Consider the following 12,497-nt stretch of genomic DNA (forward strand, 5'->3'; position numbering starts at 1 on the left):
TTGTCTCTTGTAAAAGAGTTGCATCCATAGTTTCAGCAATATCTATTCTCTTTTGCGCTGCCTTGGAGATTCCATGTCTCCATTTCTTTCTTCTATTGCAAGAATCACTTTTTCTACCTGAACTTTCTCCAAAACCAGTCTTTACCATGAAACCTGCTTTGTTGAGGCTAACCAATTCATCTTCTGTAATCTTTGTTCCAAAATCCACAAGCCATGTCGAAGGGTGCACTGGTATCTCTATCACCTGTTTGTTAACCTTTTGAGTGTGTCTTGCATCATGGCTACAAAACCACATCCATTGGGAGATAGTGGTCTTTGAACTTTCTTTGAGACCAAAAGCAAGGAGCAACCAATCCAGGTGTATGGCTTTGTATCATGTTTAGACATCTTTTCTTCCCAATCATGCCAAAACATCGTCGCATGCAATGAGTTGGCATTCTTCTAAGTGCCCATTGTCCCCTCTCCATGTTCTCCTCAAAAATAACAGAAGCTGATTGTTGATATAGTGAAGCTCCTATTTCTTGCACATCCATATCAATATCTAGATCTTCAAAGATATCGTCATGGTGCATGTCTTGTTGGTTCTCAAACTGGAGCTTTCTTGGACGACCACGTGGTTTTCTCCGTTTTGACTCCATCACAAATCCAGGACGGTGAGAGGTGTTTACTGTATTTGATCTCTTTTTGCGCTGAACTGTTTCCCTGTCTCCATGTATGATTGGTTCCTCATACATTGGGGTCCCTGCAAACACCTCCTTGGATCATTCTTGCTATGTGGACAGGACTTGGTGCATGTCCTGTTTTGATCCTAGAAAGAAGAGTCTCCATATTTGGTCCATTCCCAATAAATCGTCCAATCAAGTAGCCATGTCGCTTTGTGCACTGCAAATAGGAATTTAAAATGTCTGTTACACATGCATCATATAGTGATATCTTTTTCTTACCACCCTCTCTTGCTAACCAACTTGCATGGATACTTTCAGAAAGATTTGTGTTTGGAATTTGTGCACTCTCCCAAGGAGATGCATCATCCTGCGTAATGATATAATAAACTCAATATATAACAAAACATCCTTACGAGTACTTGTAGAATATGTAGATGGTATAAGACTCACAGATAGATGGAGACTCCCCCAATGCACAATTCTCTGTTCCCACCATTTGAACCACAGTTCAAGTCTCCTCATGTTTTCTGTCAGGACATTGCCTGTAGACCACCATTGTCTAATTGTACTGGCTTGTTTGGATGCCATTTCATAAGATTTGCTATTTCTCCACACTTCACACATCTCTTGTACTTTCTGCTTTTCTTTTGGAACCAAGTTTCTTGTGTGTTTCTGCAAACTTTGCTCCCAACGGAAAAGGAATGAACGCTCTCGACCAACCAAAATATTATCTGGCCCTCCATTATAGCATGCTCGAATGGCCATCCAATTTGCACCGGCCTCATCTGCCACCCATAAATCCTGAAAAGTCTGCTCGATCATGACCAGAGAGCTCCATAACCTTGTTCAAGCTCTCCCAGAATAATATTTGGGATTCAGTGTCCTCCTCCTTTGTTTCACATATTGCTATAACTTGTAAAGCTCTTACACTATACGCATGCCATGCAATAGATTAATGGTTAGTACGTACCAAAGTATTTACGTATATCAAATTATGTCTCATTTATTATGTATATGAAGAGCTCACCTTGGATCATAAACTGAACATGACATGGTTGCCCATCCTTCAATTCTATGTGTGTAGTCAAAATGAACCCACGCGTCACGAAGATCACCGTGACCAGTTCTTCTCATTCTATTGACTAAGTCAACTCCTGAAGCTGGTCCCTTGGAGGACATTTTAAATAGGTAACATTTGTCTTCTGTATCACCCTGACCAGGGAACCTGCTACCATGGAAGAATGGAAACATGCACTTGCGTTGTAGCTGCAGTATATTATCGTATCCTTCACCAACAATTGGGAGTTGTTTATTTTTTTCACTTATTATGATATTTGTGAACCTGCAAGAAACAAGTAGGATAATTAGAATATGAAAGATTGTGTATTATGACTCAAAGGTAAGAGAGTTAGGATTACCCTTTGTTCTGAACCAATGGCATCATCTCTTCCAGGAAATTATTCAACTCCATATCTCCATCTACTATAGTGTTACCTTGAATCAAAGAATCTGTCAGCATTTGACAAGCAACAAGCATTTGAACTTCTTTCTCAACTTTTAACGCATTTCTGACAAGCATCCTAATCTTTTCTATAGTAGATCTTGATGTGCCTGGTTGAACAGAATGTTTGTGTTCCCCAACATGAACAACTAGTCTAGTCATGTCCAAATCAGTAGGCAGAATATAGTAGATCATTGCATCACAAGTAGACATGCATGTAACCACCTTTTGACAATAATGACAGTAGATGTGTGTCTTGTCCTCGGATGCAGGATACCCCTTTGATACAACCTTATCAAGATGTCCATGAAATGAAGAGTCATTATATTTCCCTGTACTCAAGTAATGAGGAAAATTTATGTGATGACATTGAAGGGATCCCAGACAATAACTCAGACGGACAGTGCATTCAATAGCCATGCGTGTCTGCACTGGTCGCGTCCAGAAATGGCCATCAAACTTCTATTCCATCCCATCCATTTTCTTAATCCTACCAAAGGTGGGAGGAAACTCAAAAGCCACGTTCCCATTGTAATGTCGTGGCATCTCTACAACCTGCAAAGGCCCCGATGAAGAAAGTAGAAGCTTTTTAAGACGGACAGAGCAAGATTTGTCTATCAGAGCAGCTACAGTAGACAACATTTTTTTATCTTTTCTTTGGTCATCACTACTAGTTTCAAGGCAAATAATGTGCTCTTTATTTGTTTTGCCATCTGTTTTCCCAGATTGGTTATCTGGTATCACACCTATTCCAATAGTTGTTTCACTGTCTGATATGTAAATAGAAGACTCATTGAGAACTAGTTCATACTCCAAAGACAGAGAACCATCTATAAAGTAGTGTTCATTTCCCTCAACATCCCATTGTGAAGGAATAGGTAAAAAAGGATGCCTCTGAGCTCTCTTGGACTTTAGCCTGAACTCCCAGAAATTTACAATGTGGTGGGAGCAAACCTTGCAAGAAATAAGCGCTAAGTAGAAGTTTACCATCTCTAAGAGGAATTTGTCGTGAAAGTTTTGGCAGTACCTAATCTCCAGCAGATGGAGGCGCAGGCTGAAGTGGCCATAGAACAGAGAGTCCGGATTCGGGTTGAGTTTAAAATTATTTTTATTCGGATAAAAATATTGTTTAAGACAATCAAGAAGATATGGAGAATATTTTATAATTATTATACCATCAACAACTTACAGTCCTTAGTTATCATAGAACAAGAGGGCATTAAATGCGAAAAAATCCACATTTGTCCTTATATATATTTCAATATATTTCAATATATTAAATGCGAAAAAATCCACATCTGTCCTTATATATATTTCAATATATTAAAATACACCTGCCCACTCTAGTACATCAATGACGTGCCCACTCTAGTACATCAATGACTTGATGTACTAGTGGGCAGGTCCCTCACAACAATGACGCCCACGCGTTCCTCGTCTCTCTTTCTCGCTGGCTCACGCGTTCCTCCTCTCTTTCTCTCTGGCTCGCGTTCCTCAAAGTTCCTCCTCTCTCGCTCTCTCTCTCTGGCTCCCCTGCAAGCAGGTACATGTCTTTCTCTCTCTTTCTCTTTCTGATGATGGGATTATAGGTATGAATTTTATTGCCATTGGAATCAAACCACCGATTGGCAAAGATGGGAGCAAATCTTGCAAAGTTTTGTGTGTGCCACTCACCATTCAGCCCACTGACAGGCATGAGGGATCCCCCTCCCCCGTGAGGGACAGGCTGGGGAAAATTACCTATTTTAATGATGTTTTCCCCAGCCTGTCCCTCCCCCGTGAGGGACAGGCTGGGGAAAATTACCTATTTTAATGATGTTTTGTAGTCAAATTGTTACAAGTGCAGTGTTGTGTGTCTATTGTGGCAGAGATGCTGTTCAGCTCCTCACTCCTGCAAAGCATTGTACCACAAAGTCATGATGATTTTCTCGATGGATGTTGTTAGAGGATTACCACAAAGTCATGATGCCAACTTCCATGGTTTTTGATAAAATGAGTTGGTGCATGCCAAAGGGGTCAAAAAATTGTTATACATACATCATAAGACAAATTCAATCTAGAGGCACAATCTAAAATGTAGGTACTTGAACACACATCCTCTAATGAACATACAATAATATAATCACCGCCTTTGGTTTTTTCGTGAGCCCTCCCTTGCACAACTTGCAACCAAGTAAGTTTTTTCAATAGCAATTGAATCCTTTGCATTTTTCATGTGGAAAAAGGACATCTTCACTTTCTTAAGGTGAAGTAGTTCACATTAATGATCCTCAAACCTTCAAATGTGTCAAAGAGTAACAAATTTCTTCCTTCTTCTTGTCTAAGAGTTTCAGATCTGCACCTCTCGCGTCTTCTGAGGGCTGCACACGATTCCATTTTTCAAGTTGGTCTTCGATTGGCTGTACTCGATTCGATTTTTCAGGTTTCGATTGGCTGTGTTGGTCTTCTGAGGGCTCTACAGCCATGGCTGTAGATGTAAGGCCATGAGACCTTACATCTACAGCCATGGAACCGTCCGTGCGCGCGGACGGTTGCATGGCTGTAGATGCAGGGCCTTGGCCTTACATCTACAGCTTACACATGGCTGTAGATGCAAGGCCTCTTGGCCTTACATCTACAGCGTGGAAGAAGTGATGCTATTATAGTTGGAGGAAACACAGTTCGTCGTGACAAGGAGGAAACACAGTTCGTCGTGACAACAAGGAGAGATGGTGGCCACTTACCAGTGCGGATAGTCATGTCACGATGCCTACATTTACCTGAGGATGCTAACCTTTGGGATGTGTCTAACACACCTACCATAGTCATGACACAAAGGGGTGCACGAAGGGATTTTCAACACAGATTAGAAAAAAAAGGAGTAGAAATTGTGGAGTTTGATTTCTTGACACCGAAAGCGGTGGTGGACTATTGCTATGATCGGGGTTTTCTTAGTGTCTTGTGGGAATGTGGGGCCACACTTGCTGTAGATGTAAGGCCAAGAGGCCTCATGGCCTTGCATCTACAACCATGTAAGGCCATGAGGCCTTACATGGTTGTAGATGTAAGGCCTCATGGCCTTACATCTACAGCCATGTCATGAGGCCTTACATGGTTGTAGATGTAAGGCCTCATGGCCTTACATCTACAGCCATGTCATGAGGCCTTACATGGCTGTAGATGTAAGGCCTCATGGCTGTAGATGAGGCCTTACATCTACAGCCATGAGGCCTTACATGGCTGTAGACGTAAGGCCATGAGGCCTTACATCTACATGAGTCTAGATTGCAGCAGGAAGCAGTTCAACCGAATGATGCCACATATTTGGGGATGCTGAAAGCATGTGGCATATGGATGTGGTTGTGGGTAGCTCTCTCGTTGACAAAGTGTAAGCACACAAAGTGTTCAATGATGTGCAAGAAAAGAATGTGGTGTTGTGGGGTGCAATCATTGCAGGATACACACAACATGGACATAGTCAGCTTGCATTCTTGTTTCTGGATCCATGGAGAGAGAGAGAGGGAGAGCTCTCCGATTTTCTTTTTTCTGCTTCTTGCACATGAGGAGTGAGAGGGCTAGGGCCCTTGCACATGAGGAGTGAGAGGGCTAGGGCCCTTTGCAAGGGGGAAAAAACATGATTTCTTTGGCTAACACAGTATGGACCTCTCCTAGTTCTTGTTTTAAGGCTTAGGATGGAAGCTGCCCTACAATGTTACTTGAAGATATTTGTTGAGTGATTCTGTTCATTTTTCTCACTGGAGTCGCTGACGGTTCCATGGCTGTAGATGTATGGCCATGAGACACCAATGTTATGCAGTTGTGAGTATTTGTCATAAGTTTACATAAAGCATATACATGTATAAATGCATATGTTTACATAAAGCATATATGTATAGACAAAATTTGATGTGAAATTTTCTTTGCAGGTGGTCAGTGCAGGCTTGGTGTAGATGCCACCAATATATATGTGATGTACCAGTAGACAAATTTACTTTCAGTGGCCTCTTGAAAGCACTATATTTCAGGTAATGATGGTCGTCTTTCATAATTAAAAATTAAATATATATGGCCATAATGATGTGTACATTGTATGCAAACTTTACATGCACCATTACTTGCATGCATGCCTTGTTTATAAGGCATGTTGTACATGCCAATATTTTGAGACACATACATAAGCTAGCTTATATAGCTCTTCTATTGCCGTGCACCTTGTCATGCATTGGTTTACGCACACACCCTATATATATTTATACACACACTAAAGTTGAATGTTCATATAGCATATACATATACCATTGTATTTATATTATATATACATAATTAATTAAATGATCTGATATTTAGATGGCACCAAAACGAGCAAAGGGAAAACCTCCCAAAAGCCCATCGTCTATTATGCGGCTAAGATCAGGACCCATCAAAGGAATTATTGATATTGAACACGAGGCATCTTCTCGTGTGGTGACACGCTCTCCTATGAAAAAAAAGAGAACACGTCAATGTATCTTTGTGGAGGATGAAGCAATAGAAGGTGATTCAAATGATGTGGAAGAGGAGATTGATGCATTAGAAGGTGACTCTAATGAGCATCAAATCCATGTAGACGTTGGTGATGCAACAACCACACCATCTAGTCAGCCTTCAACCGACTTGACCGAGAAAGAGGAGAAGAGAAGAAAACATGGTTTGGGTGAGAAGGTGCCCCTTGGTCTTATGAGTGAGGTCTAGTCAAAGTTCCATGTGAAAAGGACTACGGAGCCTCCCTTGGTGCCATTATGTCGTCTCCTTCCAAATGAGTCTGTGCGAATTGCTTCAGAGGACGCATCTTGGCTAGTTCCACTTTTTGACGACAATGCATATATGGAAAATATTTGGAGTTTCTTGGTTTCCGTCCGTGATACGCATGGGACACTCCTCCCCGTCACAACAGAGGTTCAAGCATCTTGGGACCCTATCTGGCAACAAAAAAGTCAAGCTTTTGATCAAGAATGCAACGAAGAATGGAGTCATCTTCGTCGACATCGCTTTCTTGTTTGGGACGGCAATCACAGACTCAAAACTTGGACAAAACGAGTAAAAGAGAGTGAGTATTTGTCATAAGTTACGAGTTATTTACTTTCAAATTTATTGTGTTTAGTTCTTATGTATTATTTTAGCTTGTAGGATTTCAAGATAGTGCTTTTCACCATGTTTGTGTACGTTGCATTTTCATTGAGGTGGATGTAAAGAAGGAGGCAGAGCTCATGCTTGCACTTGACACCACAAATACGTGAGTTTCTTACTAATAATGTCTTATTAGTTTAGAGTAATTACTTTCTAACTTTTTACTAATGTTCAGAATCACTCGGGCTCATGTGGAACCAAATTTGGGACATGAAATATTCATGTTTCAAAAATTTGGGATCGCAAACAAAGAGAGTATATTCCAACGGCTCTCTCCTGAGCAAAGACAATGGGCAATCTCCGAGACTTTGTATGAGACTCACCATCATGGTGGGGTTCGGCCATGGTATGATAGTCCATGTATCTTGATTTCACAGCTTGTATGGAAGGTATGTAAGACAAAATCAATTGTACGGCTAAAGAAATGAAAGAGCGCTCTACTTTTTTAAATTAGGTATGATTTGCTTCTGTAGGATGAATTTAATAGAAATCTTGTTAAAGAGGAGAGTCGTCTACGAGCTCATGGATTTGAAGGTCAGCAACTTCAAACGAAAATGCATGCAGCCACTAAAGAGGTGGAAGAGTGGCTACGAGACAAAGGATACAAGTATTTGACCATTGCAAATCCAGCTCATGGTGAAGACTTTTTCAATATTATCTTCTCTTTAAAATGGAATGATAAATCCATGGTAAACATTACGAGGGATAAATTACACTCGCTTTGTTCTACGAAGCTTTGTTCTGCGAAGATCTCTACAGAGAGGTAGACTTTCTTTTTGTGCTTACAGTTTTATTTACATTATGAAGTCAACATAATGAAAAATCTTGACCTTTTTCATATTAATAATAGTAATGTGAATATGCTATCCTATTAGGAGGAGGGAAATCTTGCATGTGATGAGTCTATCAAAGAACAGGGATGCAGATGCTTCACATTCTTTTGACTACAAAAGCTTTAGGGCTTACATGCGCAAAGAAGCTTATTGGACTCAGCTCAACTCTGAAGCTTGGCTTCTAATTAAAAAGATGGAGGTTGAGGGACCAGCATTGCCTAGTACTTTTGAAGCATATTTCAAGAATCAAAGAAGACTTCATGTACTGCAAGCCTTTGTAGCTATCTTAGGTGATATAAAAAGTGTCAATGATGCAGATAAGATGCCAGAATTGCTAGCCACAACAAAGAGGCTTGTTTATAGGTGTGTTTACATATATGATGTGATTTTTTTGCACATAGTATATGATATATATTTAAAATATAATTTTTTCTTATTAGATGGTTGCGCTGCTGTCAATCTCAAAATACTCTTCATGAATATCCTGAGGTTACGGAAGAATGGAAGAGTTTGGATGATGAAAATTCCATGTTCTCTCCCTCAATTAGAACAAGAGGTCTCACGGAATGGGAGCGTGAGATGTGTCCTTGGTGGATAGAATATCCATTGGATGTGATTCCAAAACAAGAGATACAATTGCACCAAGGCAAGTATCAAACTATCTCGACCTTGCTCATTCTATACATTGTCTTATGAAATCTATTTTTGCAGCTTTTAAGTCTACGTGTCTTTCACAACATGGTGGCCCAAATCCTATAGAGGAGATTGTGGATTCAAATGTCAATGTCTTCGAAGAGCAGCAAATTGGTGTATCCAAACAACAAACGCAAGGTAAGGAGAAAACAAGAAAACAAAAGGGAAAAAAGAAAAAGAAGATGACACAAGAAGGTGATACACCCACAATAAGTAATATCACTAATTAATATTGATAAATTTATGAGAGTTTACTTTGTAGTTGCACACCCAATTTTGTTGTTGTCTATTGTATTCTTTAGGACATGCAACCAATACGCTCAATGGAAGATACAACTAGAACTGCACATCAAGATCTTCCAAGACAAGCATCCTCTTTGATTTCAGAATATCAAGAGCGTCGACCTCTCTCTCGTATTACAGGTTATCCTTTATGCTCATATGTACATTAGAAATAAAACATACACTTTTCTAATTAGTTTTTATGATATTAATTATAATTATAAACCTATATAGGACCTCAATGTGTTACAAATGTGGACGCGTTGTTAGTAGACATTGCGTGCGTTGATGGGTACGCTAAAGAGAGGTACTCATCTCTCCCTAAACTTGGTCTAATATGTATGTTATTTTCTAAACATATTGTCTAATATGCATGTTATTTTCAGTATTAAAGAGTTTCTAGGCATTGAGTCTCCTCATTGCTATACTTACAAGGGCGATTCATCTCGCCATGTAGCACGCCTCATCTTCCTACATCTATTGTTGTACACGGCTTTCCTACTAGCTCGAGAGGTGTGCATTGTCTAGCTTTTTAAATTTGGCATGTACTCTCGCTATAGTATATGTTAATATAATCAAAGTAAATAGGAGAATGTACCATTCCCGATTGGAACAAGTTCTCTTCGACCATCGTTAAGGGTGCTATGGATATTGCTAGCGAGTTCTTGGCGGATCAAGGATTTTTTGTTACGCTTTGTCTTGCTCGGCACTTGAGTAAATTGGTTAAGTATGCAAGTCGCGTGGATCTACATCTTCATCGTACATGGACTTTCATGTGCGACGGAGGATACTTACAACCGGATACACTAGAGGAGGTAAGACTACATCGCTATATTGTTTGTATAAAGTCCATTTAAAAGTTTGTGAAATATGAAAATACCATTGTTCTATCTTTGTAGGTGGTGGATCTTACTATGGGTCTCTTTTATCGCAATAATGTTGGGATTCCATTGTATAATAGAGCAGCTAGAGAGGCAGTAGCTCCTACATTATTTCCTGCAATAAAGAGCTACTTGACAGAGTCATGTCATGTTGAGGAGATCTTTGCGGTGGAAGGGGTGCCTATCAGAGGGGGTGCACAACGTTCCCTAACCTTCTTTAGGTAATATACATATGTATAAATACATACACACACACACAAAATAAAAAAATCTTGATAGTATGATTGTTGGTAATATCTATTTTATTTATGAATTGGTAAATTATGCTTTTGGTCTTGACAGATGGTTGCTTGAAACATTTACTTCGGAGAAAGATCACGTGCTCGATATATTTGCAGGTTGTGGAGGTCTTGGGAAGGCATGTGCCAATGGCGCTCGTCATTGTTTGTGCATGGAGGGTGACTTTTTTGTGTATAATGAGTGCCTCACAAGGATAGCATGTGCACCCACTACATTTGAAGAGTGATGGTTCTCATTTCAATCTAATTATTGGATGACAATGTTATGTATTTGGATTTGGCTTACATTAGAACAATGTGTTTTTGAACCTTTATGATATTACGTACTTATTTTACATATGCGGCTTACAAACAATAAGTAATGCAATGTGTTTTTGAATTTTGATGAATTTTAAACTTTGACGCTTATATGTGTTTTGTTAAGTTTAGAATCTATGCATATATGTATTGTATATATTTTGAAAGTTGTGTTGTATATATGTATTGTATATACTTATATATGGATTCACTGTACACAAAGAACATGATGATTTTATTGAGTTTAGAATCTATGTTGTATATATTTTGGAAGTAGCATTATATATATATATATATATATATATATATATATATATATATGGATTCACTGCATACAAGGATCATGATGATTTTGTCGAGTTTAAAATCTATGTTGCATATATTTTGAAAGTTATTTTGCATATATATATTGTATATACTTAAACACGGATCAATTGCACAAAAAGGGCCTATATTTTTTGTATATACTTATATATGGTCATATTCATTGTACAAAGTAACAACATATCTCGTAAAAGCTCAATAAAATTCTCTTGGCTCAAAAAAGCTTCAAATTAAAAGCTCGCAAATTTAAAATCCCCGTTGCGAAGGAGGGTATGGGAACTACAGCTACAACCCACTACGATGTGTTAGGGGTTTCCGAGGATGCTTCCTACCCGCAGATCAGAGCTAGCTATCTCTCGTCTCTTCTCGCTCTGCACCCGGACAAGCTCCATGTGGCCCTTGCCGATGATGCTCCCATCTCCTCTGCGTGCTTCCTCAGGCTGCAGGAGGCCTGGGATGTTCTCAGAGACCCCCGATCTCGCTCGTCCTACGACCGGCACCTCGCTTCCTCTCGCCTCCTTTCTGCTGCCGCTGTCGCAGAAGAAGTGCTGCTGGAAGAGATGAGCAGAGATTCCGAAGGAGACGAAGCCGCCTATTTGTACCCCTGCAGGTGCGGCGATGTCTTTGCCGTGTCGTTGCAAGAGCTGGACGCATTAGGGCTCCATGGAGAGGCAGCATCGGAGCATGTTGAAGGGCAGGGTTCGTCTACATCGCAGCAAAATAATCACACAGTGCACCATCATCATCTTCCCAGGTCATTGCTTTTGCCCTGCGGCTCTTGTTCTTTGCAAATTCGGCTCCAGTTTTAGGTTCTGCAAACAATCCTTCCCTAGGGTTTCGAAGCATGTATATGGCTGTATGTTTACCCCAATCCAGTCGAAGTATACATGGAGAATTTGGGACATGTTTTAATGTATGCACATCAAACATTCTCATTCCACCATGTCAAGGGTACAAAACTTCAAACATTTTTGTTTGCCAAGGTCTGCCTTGATGGCATTTTTGTTTGCAAAATTTGCATAAACAGCAAAGCTTAATGGAAAGACAGAGATATGTTTTCATTTTTTATCCTCGGCAGTAGTGCCCCTTTCTGGCTCCTATTTTGTTTGTTGCTCCATCAAAGCTTGCACCTTCAAGATCTCATGTTGAGTGAAAATTCTCTCAAGTGAAAGATTTCAACCTTTGTAAATAGTCATATCTACTCTAAGTCATGTCATTTGGTGTGGAATATTCTTATGATATGAGCTTATTCTTTGCCAATACGTGGCGAAAGATTAAAAGCTGTAAAAGCAACGACTCACATCTACGAAAGATTAAAAGCTGTAAAAGCAACGACTCGCATCTACGAAAGATTAAAAGCTGTATAAGCAACGACTCACGTCCTAAATGCTTTCTTCATAAAGAGAGGGTGAAAATCTTCCAAGATCATAAGCTAGTTTTGTCATCTTGATAGAGCTCTTGAGTAGGCCAGAGACTCAACAAAATTCAATACAAGAGACAAAATTTTGAGTACACTAGCCAAGCCAGCTTAAAACTCAACCATGAAAAACCCTTCTAGAAATCTTCGCATGTATTTC

At 39.8% G+C, this 12,497-nt stretch overlaps 2 protein-coding genes and 1 pseudogene across 2 annotated transcripts; 2 read left to right on the forward strand and 1 right to left on the reverse strand.

The window, feature by feature from the left end:
* Positions 1–726: 726 nt before the first annotated feature.
* On the reverse strand, positions 727–1,916 carry LOC147625317 (uncharacterized; annotated as a pseudogene).
* Positions 1,917–6,877: 4,961 nt separating this feature from the next.
* Positions 6,878–10,545, forward strand: LOC147625318 (uncharacterized). The gene is made up of 11 exons (XM_086817964.1): positions 6,878–7,231; positions 7,312–7,417; positions 7,487–7,700; positions 7,785–7,918; positions 8,585–8,790; positions 8,856–9,045; positions 9,139–9,260; positions 9,354–9,426; positions 9,506–9,632; positions 10,019–10,221; positions 10,343–10,545. The coding sequence occupies exons 1-11, from the start codon at positions 7,009–7,011 to the stop codon at positions 10,524–10,526; spliced, it is 1,782 nt and encodes a 593-aa protein (XP_086674090.1). The 5' UTR covers positions 6,878–7,008; the 3' UTR covers positions 10,527–10,545.
* A 611-nt stretch (positions 10,546–11,156) lies between these two features.
* LOC147625319 (uncharacterized) lies at positions 11,157–11,988 on the forward strand. The gene has a single exon (XM_086818980.1). It carries the CDS (start codon positions 11,193–11,195, stop codon positions 11,727–11,729), a length of 537 nt encoding a protein of 178 aa, XP_086675106.1. The 5' UTR covers positions 11,157–11,192; the 3' UTR covers positions 11,730–11,988.
* The last annotated feature ends 509 nt before the right edge of the window (positions 11,989–12,497 follow it).

The sequence above is a fragment of the Cibotium barometz genome, chromosome 24, assembly GCF_041138505.1.
Source record: "Cibotium barometz isolate CiBa-2024 chromosome 24, ASM4113850v1, whole genome shotgun sequence".
Lineage (NCBI taxonomy): Eukaryota > Viridiplantae > Streptophyta > Polypodiopsida > Cyatheales > Cibotiaceae > Cibotium > Cibotium barometz.

What these genes read in the sequence shown, in the direction of transcription:
- LOC147625318 (XM_086817964.1), top strand. Translation starts at nt 7,009, where the DNA reads ATGGAAAATATTTGGAGTTTCTTGGTTTCCGTCCGTGATACGCATGGG. An exon ending in CTACGAGACAAAGGATACAA is followed by an intron (nt 7,919 to 8,584) that starts GTATTTGACCAT and finishes TTTTCTTATTAG; the next exon opens with ATGGTTGCGCTGCTGTCAAT. An exon ending in AGAGATACAATTGCACCAAG is followed by an intron (nt 8,791 to 8,855) that starts GCAAGTATCAAA and finishes CTATTTTTGCAG; the next exon opens with CTTTTAAGTCTACGTGTCTT.
- LOC147625319 (XM_086818980.1), top strand. Translation starts at nt 11,193, where the DNA reads ATGGGAACTACAGCTACAACCCACTACGATGTGTTAGGGGTTTCCGAG.